The sequence below is a fragment of the Phaseolus vulgaris genome, chromosome 3, assembly GCF_051622355.1.
Source record: "Phaseolus vulgaris cultivar YP4 chromosome 3, ASM5162235v1, whole genome shotgun sequence".
Taxonomy (NCBI): domain Eukaryota; kingdom Viridiplantae; phylum Streptophyta; class Magnoliopsida; order Fabales; family Fabaceae; genus Phaseolus; species Phaseolus vulgaris.
In genome coordinates, this window is record NC_143500.1 from 28,027,828 (window position 1) to 28,039,558 (window position 11,731).

At 44.8% G+C, this 11,731-nt stretch overlaps 1 protein-coding gene across 3 annotated transcripts; it reads right to left on the bottom strand.

Moving 5' to 3' along the window:
- Positions 1–8,000: 8,000 nt before the first annotated feature.
- Positions 8,001–11,408, bottom strand: LOC137806932 (putative prolyl 4-hydroxylase 4). Of its 3 annotated transcripts, none has more exons than XR_016519632.1 (8): positions 10,947–11,166; positions 10,805–10,862; positions 10,612–10,716; positions 10,452–10,509; positions 9,536–9,711; positions 8,842–8,970; positions 8,669–8,738; positions 8,001–8,544 (listed from the first exon to the last, which is right to left on the bottom strand). XR_016519632.1 is itself a non-coding variant. In XM_068607328.2 (7 exons), the coding sequence occupies exons 1-7, from the start codon at positions 11,075–11,077 to the stop codon at positions 8,249–8,251; spliced, it is 894 nt and encodes a 297-aa protein (XP_068463429.2). In that variant the 5' UTR covers positions 11,078–11,408; the 3' UTR covers positions 8,001–8,248. The 3 variants fall into 3 exon arrangements, 1 of the variants encoding a protein (XP_068463429.2); XR_016519631.1 differs by having other exon boundaries at positions 8,842–8,976; XM_068607328.2 differs by lacking the exon at positions 8,842–8,970 and having other exon boundaries at positions 10,947–11,408.
- Between the last annotated feature and the right edge of the window lie 323 nt (positions 11,409–11,731).

Here is an 11,731-nt window from a genome sequence, read left to right on the forward strand (position 1 = left end):
TCTTCGTGTTTGTTTTTACTTACAAAGCCTTTTAACTGTAATATAACTTGAGGTGCGTGGCGTTCCAGGTGCGAGGAATCGCCCCTCCTTCCAACGTTTCTAAGCGGTAGGCGCCGTTCCCGAGCGCCTCGGTTATCCTGAACGGTCCCGTCCACTTAGGCGACAACTTGCTCTCCATCTCGTACTGGTGGGCCTTCCTCATCACCAGGTCGCCTTCTTTAAACTGCCTTGGCATCACCCTCGAGTTATACCTTCGTTCAATCCTTCTTTTCACCGCCTCAGCCTTCACTCTCGCCTCCTCCCTGACCTCATCCAGCAAATCCAGATTCAGCCTTCTTTCCTCGTTCGAGTCTTCCGCTACAAAGTTCTGGAATCTCGGCGAGCTCTCCTGGATTTCCATTGGAATCATTGCGTCGCATCCATAGACCAGGCTAAACGGGGTCTCATGGGTTCCCGACTGCTCGGTGGTGTGGTACGCCCAAACTATACGGGGTACCTCCTCAGCCCAACTTCCTTTGGCTTTCTCTAGCCTTCTCTTCAAACCTCTCAGCAATACCCGATTGGCTGACTCTACCTGGCCATTCGTCTGAGGGTGCTCGACGGATGCAAATACTTGCTGAATTCCCACCCCTTCGCACAGCTTTTTCAACAGGTGACTTGCAAATTGAGTCCCGTTATCTGACACCGGGCGCTTGGGCACACCAAAACGGCACACGATGTTCTTCCACACAAAGCTCTTGATCTTGTGCGCGGTGATCTGGGCCACTGGTTCTGCTTCGATCCACTTGGTGAAATATTCAATTGCCACCACCAAGTACTTCATCTGCCTAATCGCCAATGGAAAAGGTCCCAGAATGTCGATCCCCCATGTATGAAACGGCCAAGGGCTATAAATCGACTTCAACTCCTCGGGAGGCGCCTTGTGCCAATCGGCGTGCTGCTGACATTGCTTGCAACACTGTGCATACTTCTTGCAGTCTTCTCTCATTGTAGGCCAATAGTAACCTGCACGAAGGGTCCTTGCGGCCAGAGCTCGACCCCCGACGTGACTTCCGCAGATCCCTTCATGGAGCTCGGCCATGATTCTCGTACATTTCTCTCCGTGCACACATTCCAGGAGTGGGTGTGTGAACCCAAACCTATATAACTCGCCATCAATCATCGTGAACTTGCTGGAGTTCTTCTTTATCTTCTTGGCCTCCGTCGGATCCAGCGGGAGAAGGCCATCCGCCAGGCATCGCTTGTACTGTGTTACCCAGGTGTCTGGCTCGTGGGTAGCGCAGACCTGTGCTACGTTCACCTTCTCTCCCCGACATGCTCTTATTCTTGGCGATCTCAAGGTCTCCTGGGTCAAAGACCTGTGACTCCTCGCCGCTTTCTCCGTCGATTTGCTTATCTGGAGAACCAGGTGATCTGCCACAAATGCTCTGGGTGTCTTAAGAGTTTCTTGGATCACCGTCCTCTGCCTACCCCCTTGCCTGAACTGGCGAGCTTGGCTAGCAAGTCAGCTCGGGCATTCTGCTCTCTGGGCACATGCACAACTTCAAATGAGAGAAAGGAACTCTTCAACTCCTGTACATACTCTAGGTAAGCCGCCATTTGTGGATCTTTAGCCTGGAACTCGCCTGTTACTTGTCCCGTGACTAACAGCGAGTCGCTCTTAGCCATTAGCACCCTAGCTCCCATCTCCTTGGCCAGCAAGATTCCTGCGATCAGCGCCTCATACTCTGCTTGGTTGTTGCTGGCCTTGAAGGCGAACCTCAGTGACTGCTCAATCAGCACACCGTTGGGCCCTTCCAAGATGACTCCAGCACCGCTGCCCTGCTGGTTCGACGATCCGTCCACCGAAAGCACCCAACGAAAATCATCCCCTTCAACTCGTGTCGGTTCAGACGAGAGCTCGACCACGAAGTCTGCGAAGATCTGCCCCTTGATCGTACCTCGGGGCTCATACTTAATGTCGAACTCCGACAGCTCCACCGCCCACTTCACCATCCTCCCAGCTACATCGGGCTTCTTCAGAACCTTCTGGATGGGCAAGTCGGTCATCACCAGTATTGTGAAGTTGTGGAAATAGTGGCGTAACCTTCTCGCCGAAAAAACTACTGCCAGTGCAGCTTTCTCCAAGGCCTGATATCTTACTTCCGGGCCCTGCAGCACCTTGCTGACAAAATAAATAGGCTTTTGGGCCTGATCTTGGTCTTGGGCGAGCACCGCACTCACCGCCCTCTCAGTCACAGTAAAATACAACCTGAGAGGGGTCCCCATCAGCGGTTTGCACAAAACCGGCGGGCTCGCCAGGTACTCTTTAAGCTTGTTGAAGGCTTCTTCACACTCCTTCGTTCAGGCAAATTTGTTGTTTCGCCTTAAACACTGAAAATACGGATGGCCCTTCTCCCCGCTGGCTGACACGAAACGAGACAGGGCGGCCATCCGACCTGTAAGTTGCTGCACTTCCTTCACGGTAGCCGGGCTCCTCATCGCCAAGATGGCAGCACACTTATCAGGATTGGCTTCTATCCCTCTTTCAGTCAAGAGAAATCCCAGGAACTTCCCCGCCTCCACGCCAAAGATGCACTTCTCGGGATTTAGCTTTAACCTGAACTTGGCGATCGTAGTGAACAACTCCTCCAAGTCCGCAACGTGCTTGCTCTTCTCTGGCGAGGTCACGACCAAGTCATCCACGTAGGCTTGCACATTCCTTCCCAGCATTGGTGCAAGTTCCCGATCCATCAACCTCTGGTACGTGGCCCCGACGTTCTTCAGACCAAAAGGCATCACCTTGTAGCAGTAGCACGATCTCTTGGTCATGAAGGCGGTCTTCTCTTCATCCATGGGATGCATCTTTATCTGGTTGTACCCCGAGAAGGCATCCAGGAAACTCAGCAACTTACACCCTGCAGCACTGTCAACCAGGGCGTCTATGCTTGGCAAAGGATACGAATCCTTTGGGCAAGCCTTGTTTAGATCAGTGAAATCGACGCACATGCGCCACTTGCCATTGCTCTTCTTCACCAGCACGACATTGGCTAGCCACTCAGGGTACTGGACCTCCCTGATATGGCCTGCAGCGAGGAGCTTCTGGATTTCATCCCTGATCGCCTGTCTTCTCTCCTCGTTGAATTTCCTTCTTCTCTGTCGCACTGGCCTGACCTGGTTGTCCATTGCTAGATGATGGCACAAGAAGTCGGGGTCAATTCCCGGCATGTCTGAAGCAGACCATGCGAAAGCATCCAGATGCCGCTCTATCACCTTGGCGATCTGGTCTTGGAGTTCAGCCTCCAAGGATCTTCCCAACTTGAAGAACTTTCCCCCGATCTCCCTTTCGAGCCATTCCTCGACGGGTTTTGGTCTAGCTTCCCTGGTGATCACCGCCCTGGCGATTCCCAGCTCCCTCGCTTCCTCAGGGCGATTCCTCGCCTCTTCTTCCCGCTCGGCGTTCTCTTCCTCAGCCTCAGCATCCATCATGGCGACGTCTTCCCCGGCGGTCACCTCCATCGCCGCACCAACAACCCGCCACTCTGTTGGCTTGGGCTTCACACCGGGAGGCGGCGTCGTTGTGATGTAACTCACTGACCTCTTGTTCTTCAGGCTATTCTCATAGCACTTCTTTGCTTCCTTCTGGTCATATTTGATGGTGATCACCACCCCTTCCATCGATGGCAACTTCACCTTCATGTGCCTGGTCGAAGGCACAGCTCCTATTCTGTTGAGTGTTGGTCTTCCCAACAGAATGTTATATGCTGAGGGAGCGTTCACGACGAGGTACTTGATTTTCTCCGTTCTCGAGCCCGCCTCATCCGTGAAGGTAGTTCTCAACTCTATATACCCCCTAACCTCCACCTGATCGCCAGGGAAACCATACAAACACCCTCCATAGGGTCTCAGCTGGTCGAGGGGCAACTACAACTATGTGAAAGTCGGCCAGAACATCACATCTGCCGAGCTTCCCTGGTCCACCAATACTCTGTGGACCTTCCTCCCCGCCGTAACAAGCTAGATGACTATTGGATCGTTGTCATGAGGCACAACGTCCCTAAGATCTGCCCTGGTGAACGTGATGTCCACGTCTGGTGAGTGGTCCTCGAACATGTCCACCGTCATCACAGACCTCGCATACTTCTTCCTCTGTGACGCGGTGCATCCACCACCCGAGAAACCTCCTGCAATAGTGTGGATCTCCCCGTGAGTAGGCATCTCGTGCTGCTGAGCCTCACCACCTGCAGGCTGGGAGCTCGACGCGCCCCCAGTCCTTCTGTCCAGCAAGTAATCGTTTAGGAACCCGCTCTTGATCAGGTCGTCGAGCTGGTATCCTAAAGCCAAACATGAGTCCACGGTGTGGCCAAAGCCCTGGTGGAATTCGCACCAGGCGTCTGGCTTTGGTCCCAACACCTTGTCGCCCACCTTCTCGGGCGCCTTCAACCTGGCTGCTATATTGGGAATGGCGATCAGGTCCGCCAACCCCATGACAAACTTATGCTTCGGCGGGCGATTGTACTCCCGACGTGCTAGTTGTGGGCGCCCTGGGCCCCTGCCCTTGTTCTTCCTTGGATCATAAGGATGGCGAGTCCTCTGATCCCTCTTGGCCGCCGCTGTCTCCAGCACCCTCTGCGGCTGGATCCTGGTCTGGGCACGTGGCCTAGCGGGGGCCACGCTTCCCCTCTTCTCGGCGACCTCACTTTCATCGGCGATGTGGGCCACCGCAAGTCGCCTAACCTCAGCAAACGTGGCGGGGTGGGCCCTGATCAACGCCTCGCAAAAGGGTCCCAGCAGCACGCCCTTCTTGAATGCGTATACCAGCATCTCTTCGTCCTTGGCCGGCGAGCGGACCATCTGCGCCCCAAAACGATTCAAGTAGTCCCTGAGGGACTATCCCTGGTACTGCCTTATGTCAAACAGATCATAAGACACCCTAGGCGGCCCCTTGTTCACTATGTACTGCTCGACGAAGATCTTCGAAAACTGCTAGAAGTTGGTTATGTGGCCTGTAGGCAGGCTCACAAACCATTCCAGCGCCGTCCCCTGGAGTGTGCTCACAAACATCTTGCAATACACAGCATCCGATCCTCCTGACAACATCATCTGCGTGTGGAACGTGGTGAGATGTGCCTCAGGATCCTCCACGCCGGTAAAAACAGCTTTCACGGGTACCACACTCGCAGGGATAGGCGTGTCCGTAATCGCCTGAGCGAAAGGCATGGGGAAAACGCGAGGCGGCGTTGACGGCGCGACCTCTTTAGCGACTGGACGCCCTCGCTGCTCCTGAAGAGCTTGGCGCAATTCCTCAGTCACTCTGCTAAGCTCTTCATTCCTGGCCTGAGAGGCGACCAGGTCCTCGTGCATTCTTGCCTGCTCTATGCGCGAGGCTTCCACATTCGCCTGCAGCGAACGCATGATTTCCACCATTTGCGCCATAGTCATGGCGCCTTCAGCAGCAACGGGCGCAACTGGACTTGAACGGTTGCTTCTCATCTTTCTCATGAAAACTTGACAGATCACAACGAGCGACGAACAACACCTTCTTCAGCGACGATCGATTCAACGATCAATCGGTCAGAACTTCGCAAAACTCTGAAGAACTTCAAGAACACAACCTCAACAACAATCCTTCGCAGAAACTCACGACTCCACCACAAACCACCATTTCGTCCACGAAAATCCAAACGAGCGGCGAAACTCAGATCTCACCGATTAAAACTTGCGTAAGCAGCGAAAAACTTCACCTCACCGAACAAGAACTCAAACGAACGGTGGAAAACACGAAACTACCGAACAAAGCTTAGATGAACGGCGAAAAATGGTTGCACCAGCACACAACCACACAGAAACTGCAGAAACTTCCAAGAACTCACGCTGTGGATGGGAACAGGTTTTACACGGCCCCACGGTGGGCGCCTGCCACGTGTCCAGATGGGTAACTGTCTGGAGAGAGAAAGTGCGCAGGTATATAAGAGATTCTAACGAACTTCTGAGGTACGCACGTTCATATTACTTCTTTACGCTTGCGAGTTTTGAGTACGCTGAGAGAGAACTTTGCACGGTTCCTTAGAGTTCTTGAGTTTCTCTTAGTATTTGGTGGTTCAGTCGCTAACTTGGGTGTCGGAGCGTGATCGACCGCAGCGGCGCCGTTCTGTCTTTTGCAGGTTCTTGAGGTGGATCGCGGCAAAGGACGGAGGCTAACACGGTGCAGAAGTCGATCTAGATTGGACGAGGCAAGGCTCCAGCGTCTTGGTCAACAGGCAGGATCATCCTGCATCCAGTAACAGTTTGATTAATAATTATTGCATTATAGATCTGTTTTTTAAAAATATAATTCAATAAGAATATTTTTAAATATCTTCTTAATTGTATTAAATCGGCATAATTTTCTTATATTGAGTATTTACTTATTTTAGTTTATGATATTTTATTTCTTGATACATTTCATCAAGATTGATTATTTTGTAACATTACTGAGATTGTCTTGCTATTGTACTTACTTCCTTCCTAGTTAAGTTTCCATGCTTCTTCATTGTCAAATACTTTTTAGTGGAATGATGATTGAGTATCTACAACAAATAGTTGTTGAAAGATCAATTAAACAGGCATATTTATGTTTTTGGTATTTTTAATTACATATTTTTATGAGGGTAATAGACATGTAGTATTAACATCAATTTTTTTTTTACATTATCAGTTAATTGAAATAATATAATGTCTACAGTATTTGTTATAAAATTATAAAAATTACTGATATAATAATTTATGGTCAAATGAAAAGGCAAAAGACTTGTATGTTGCTATCCATATACTATTGTAGTATAAATGTGAGTGTTATTTTTCTTTTTAGTTAAAGTATTTTTAGTGGAAATTTCATTGCGGGGTACTCCTTCAATATCCCAAGCTGAACTCTTTTCATTCTTTCTCCAGCTTGATAAGAAATATGGTTTTTAAGAGACTCGTTGTGCAATCTGATTCTAAATCCTCTCTTTTTAGCCTCATTTAGAAGAGATCTCATTCCTCTCTCCCTCTTGTTTTAATCTTCTTCTTACTAGGAGATGGGATCTAGAGAACTATTGAAGTCTTCATCTCCTTCCTTCGATCCGACAGCTTACTGGGTGATGAACTGGGGGTTCTTCTCGTCCTCGTGTTTCTCCTTCGACACTCGGTCTCGGATGAACACCGAATGGAAGTACCTGCAAAGACACTCCGACGCTCAAGTCAGTAAAGCGGGTAATCAGTATTCGGGTAGTGAACAGTAATAAATGACATACCTTTCTCCTTGGGATGTGTGTTATTTATATTATTTTAATGGACTTACCTTATTGGACTTGATTAGTGGAGTGGATCTCACTTAGGATTGCATTACCTAATCCTTAATGATAGATTAGCTTCACTGATCTTGGCTTGAGTGTTAATGGGTGTATGGGTCGGCCGGCCAAGCCGACTTTAGCGATTTCTAGCGTCTCAACCAAGTTTCCAAGATCTCGACCGGTTCCACATGCCTCGATCAGGATGGCACGCGTCTCGGTCAGGGTGACACACATCTTGATCTCGCTCATATCAGTAGAAATCTTGTCTCCCGAGATGTTTGGGAATGAAAAATACTCCTCTAATTAATTCTTTTTTATCAGAAAAAAAAAATGTATTAAATAAAAAAGAACACAAAATTCAGTTTTCAAAAAAGACTATCAATAACCCTTCAAAAATACAACACTCTTAAACCTACGGAAATTAAGTGGCTGTGCCATACACGCACTGCAGGAACAACACCCTTTACCCTCCATAGAACTTGTTTGCTTAACTCAGACCCCACTAAGACTGTTCCCGCACTTTTAACAGATACCTTGGCACATGTTACTAATTTCCTCTGCCATCAGATGATCTGCACATGATCCTCTTTGCACCAGTTCTGCAGCAGGGATCTACACCTTTTCCGCCTCTCATTAGTTTCACATTGTGTAAAGTGATTTATGTTCTAATTTTATTTTGAAAATCTTAAAATAGTCATTGGAAAATAATTTTTACTTATAAAATCAAGATAATAATAAATTAATTTGAATTTGTCATATCTTCTTATACATACAAAATAACCGATAAAAAAAATAAGAATCCCCAAGAAGAACTAATTCTTCCATTTGAAGTGAGATTGAGACTGTAGAACGCTGATTGAAGGGCTAACAGCATTACAATCATGCAGAACTAGTTGAAATCTGAAACCCGTGGTAGAGATGACATGTAGGATCTTGGAAAGCATTGAGTAAAGTTTCTAACATGCCTTGCAGCTCTTCCTACAGTAGCCAAGAAGGTCTGAAGATCCAATCATATACTCGGGATTATTAGAGCATTCTCCAAGGGAAGCCCATCTCTCACAGCTTACATGTCGATCCGAACAGTCCCCTCCAGCTCCCACCGTCTTGTCAAACGAGTCTACGTGAATCCACTTTGTTGCCGACCATTTTTCACCTTCGATCACAGGGCATCCAGCATGGAGACTGCTAGTGTCTGGGGTGGCATTCGTGTGGAGACTGAAGAAAAGAAGTGCATCCCCTCTCCGCGGTTTCACTAATGCAATGCCAGGTAAGAAGAGAAGAACAACTACTTAGCACAAATTGAATAGCAGAAAACGTGACAGAAAGTATGATACAGAGAAAAACCAATAAGAGTAATTGCTGATCCAATTGCCCACCTGCAATTCCTTTTTTGGCACATTCAGATAGATCGATACTTGTTTCAGAGCCTCTGCGACGAGGAGATTCCTGTAAGCAGAACAAAATTTCAAAGCAAAAATACATGTTGGTAATTAGCGCCAGAAACCGAAGGAACTATCAAAGAGGAACTTGAGAATATCATATGGACAACCTCCACTATTCCAAGAACGAAAATACAAGTAGTGAGCGTAACATGCACTTTCTACATGTACTCAACAGTATACTCCCTGTCTGATATTCCAGCAAAGATGACCCGCAATCAGGTCAAACCGATGGCAATCTGATCCTTAAAACAATCGAAATTTTAATTTAGCTCTTAAATGTATAAAAAGTGCAACAATTGCATTCTGCTGTTAAGATTGATAAAACTATTTTGTCATTTAAGTTGTATCATTTAAAGGATCAAATTGACACTGAATTGTAATTTTTTAGACCAATTTGTCATTAGGTTGAAAAGTTCAGGTACCAATATATACTTGTTCGCATTCAAGGATCAAATCAATTTTTTTGTTTTATCAAGGACCAAATTGTCACCTTACATATTCAGGGACCAAAGCTGTCATTTCAATGTTTTATCGCCAAAATCTCTTCTCAGTTTCTAAGTCTTTCACTATTTGGTGTCAGAAATGGCATAATATGTCAGCTCTAGTCATAATGTGAGATAAACTAATCTCAGCTAGGAAGAAAATTTGGCACATTCAACTGACACAATATAACGGCACTGAAGAAATTCAGCTGGACACCAAAGCCATTCACTGAAGAAAAATAATTTTTGACAAACTATTTCAAAGATGAACTTTATTTTCTGAAGAAAGACATACATCAATTACTTGTGTTATACAAACCTCAGCAGAAGGGAACACTGTCTCACCGCCTTTGGTTACATTAGTGAGATACATGAGAACAGTAGCGATGCGGTGTCCACCCCGAACAATGTTAATCTTATCAGTGAAGTAATCATAATGCGGGTCGTATTTCTGTCCATGCTCATATCTCAATACTTGTATATCTTCCCCATTTTCTGGAATTCAACATAAATATAACCAGGAAACTGATTGGTGCTTGTTCATAAGTATGTGTGCTTGCATGTATATACAAGAATTTAGACCATTTTCATCATTTAACTTGCACGTTCATTCTCTTCTGCAGTCCCAAGCTTTGCAAGCCACAGTGTGATACAATAATTAAATATATAATACATACACACATATATAGAAAGATAATTTGCAGGACATACTATTGATTCAGAAATCAAGGGTAAATACTTTCTGATCCTGAAATATGCATCACTTTCAATGTGGGTCATATATTTTAATTAAATCATACCATATTTTTTATTTTTTTACCGGTTCATTGAATATTACTAACTTTCTCATAAGATTACTTTATTATCATAGAGCAATCTACTCTTTACCTATTACTTCCCTTTTATTGACGAACTTCCTTTTAAAGCCAAGGAAGGCAAATAACAAAACAGCAAGGGATACGCAGAAATAGTGAAATGTATATATCTATATCGTGACTTCCTACTCATGATCGTGAGCAATCAAACATGTTAGAACTAGAAAAGGTTAATGAACACCAAATATAATGATTGTATGTATACCCATCCACAAGCAAATAACAAAACAAATCAAACATTCAGCATTAGAAAAAAAACACTTGCGGAGTAGGAGGAGGAAAAAACACAAGTCCACCCAAAATTTAGAAGGATAGCGTGCAGATTTTTGATGATGATATTTTCTATATAAGGCGTAGTACCTTTGGGAAGAAAGGTCCATGACGAAATCTTGTCCTCAATACCATAAATAATAGGATCCTATAAGCATATAAAAATAAAAATAAAAAGCTCAACAAAATTGATAATGAATATTGAAAAAACTATTCTTTACATCAAACAAACAGAGGGCGAGGAAAATACCTTATTCTTGGAAATGAACATGCCAGAGCTTGTTCGAACATCACTCAACGTGCTATCTCCAGAGAGATTATCCGCTACGGCAGATCTCTTAAGCTCTGATTTGGCCTAAACCGACAACCACAAATAGCTTAACAGAATAATTGAAGCATCATGAGAGTAATAGTTTTTGCTCAAATTAGAAATGAATACTCACTATAGAGATCAAGTGGTCGCACTCCAAATCCGTGAGGAAACCTTCATACACGAAAGCTCTGCAGACATGGATTCGAAATTCATGAAGTTAAAAGATGGAATCGACGCAGCAGACAGCGAAAAGAGTGAAACAGAGAGCTTACCTTGGCTTCCAGGAAACCTGTTTGACCTTGGAAGGGTTGATGATGGAGCTAGCGGAACCTGCGTATGAGCTCCACACTTCATCGCATTTCGAGATCAGAAGAAGGAATACCAAAAACCAAACCCTACTCATTTCCGATTCCGATCAGCACTGGAATTTTCCCGGAAAATTATTTCTATTTCTTTCTCTTTCTATCTTTCACTCCGAGCGGGAGGGTGGTTTTGTTTTCTTACTTTTGTGTGGGACCCGCTTTCTTAACTCTTTTTTATTTATCATTTACAGATTAATTCTGAGCTTATTATTTTTTATAAAAACTATGTTTTAAAATATTTGAAGTTATTAACTATTAAAGAATGAGTTAGGTTAGACTTTTGCAAATGACTTGAAAATAATAAAACACATTTATTTTAAATTGAAATGGCATGATGCTGACTAGTTAAGTTTTACTATTGAAAACTTTATCCTTTTTGTTCAACCTTTGCTATATTACAAATTTATCCCTTTCATTCAACTTTTTATATTCAAAACTTTCTCCCTAATCTTCTGTGGCATGTTTGTTTCTACCGCTAAATAAATTAATTTATATTGGAAAGCACAGAAAAAAACCAATATTTATAAAATAATTAAGCAAAATATTGGTTTCGACATTTTGTAACATCCCATAATTTACATATAATTATTACAATATCAGTTCTACCAGTTTCTATACAAACTTGGAATTTTTCAAAACATTCTTAATACATGATTATGATTTATAGAAATACAAATATCTACATTTACATAGCT

Bases quoted from the DNA above. Each gene is read 5' to 3' on its own strand.
- LOC137806932 (XM_068607328.2), bottom strand. From the start codon at position 11,077: ATGAGTAGGGTTTGGTTTTTGGTATTCCTTCTTCTGATCTCGAAATGC. The intron at 10,863-10,946 runs GTAAGCTCTCTG...CCATGTCTGCAG, and splicing joins CAGGTTTCCTGGAAGCCAAG to AGCTTTCGTGTATGAAGGTT. The intron at 8,739-9,535 runs GTTTGTATAACA...TTCTGCTTACAG, and splicing joins CAGTGTTCCCTTCTGCTGAG to GAATCTCCTCGTCGCAGAGG.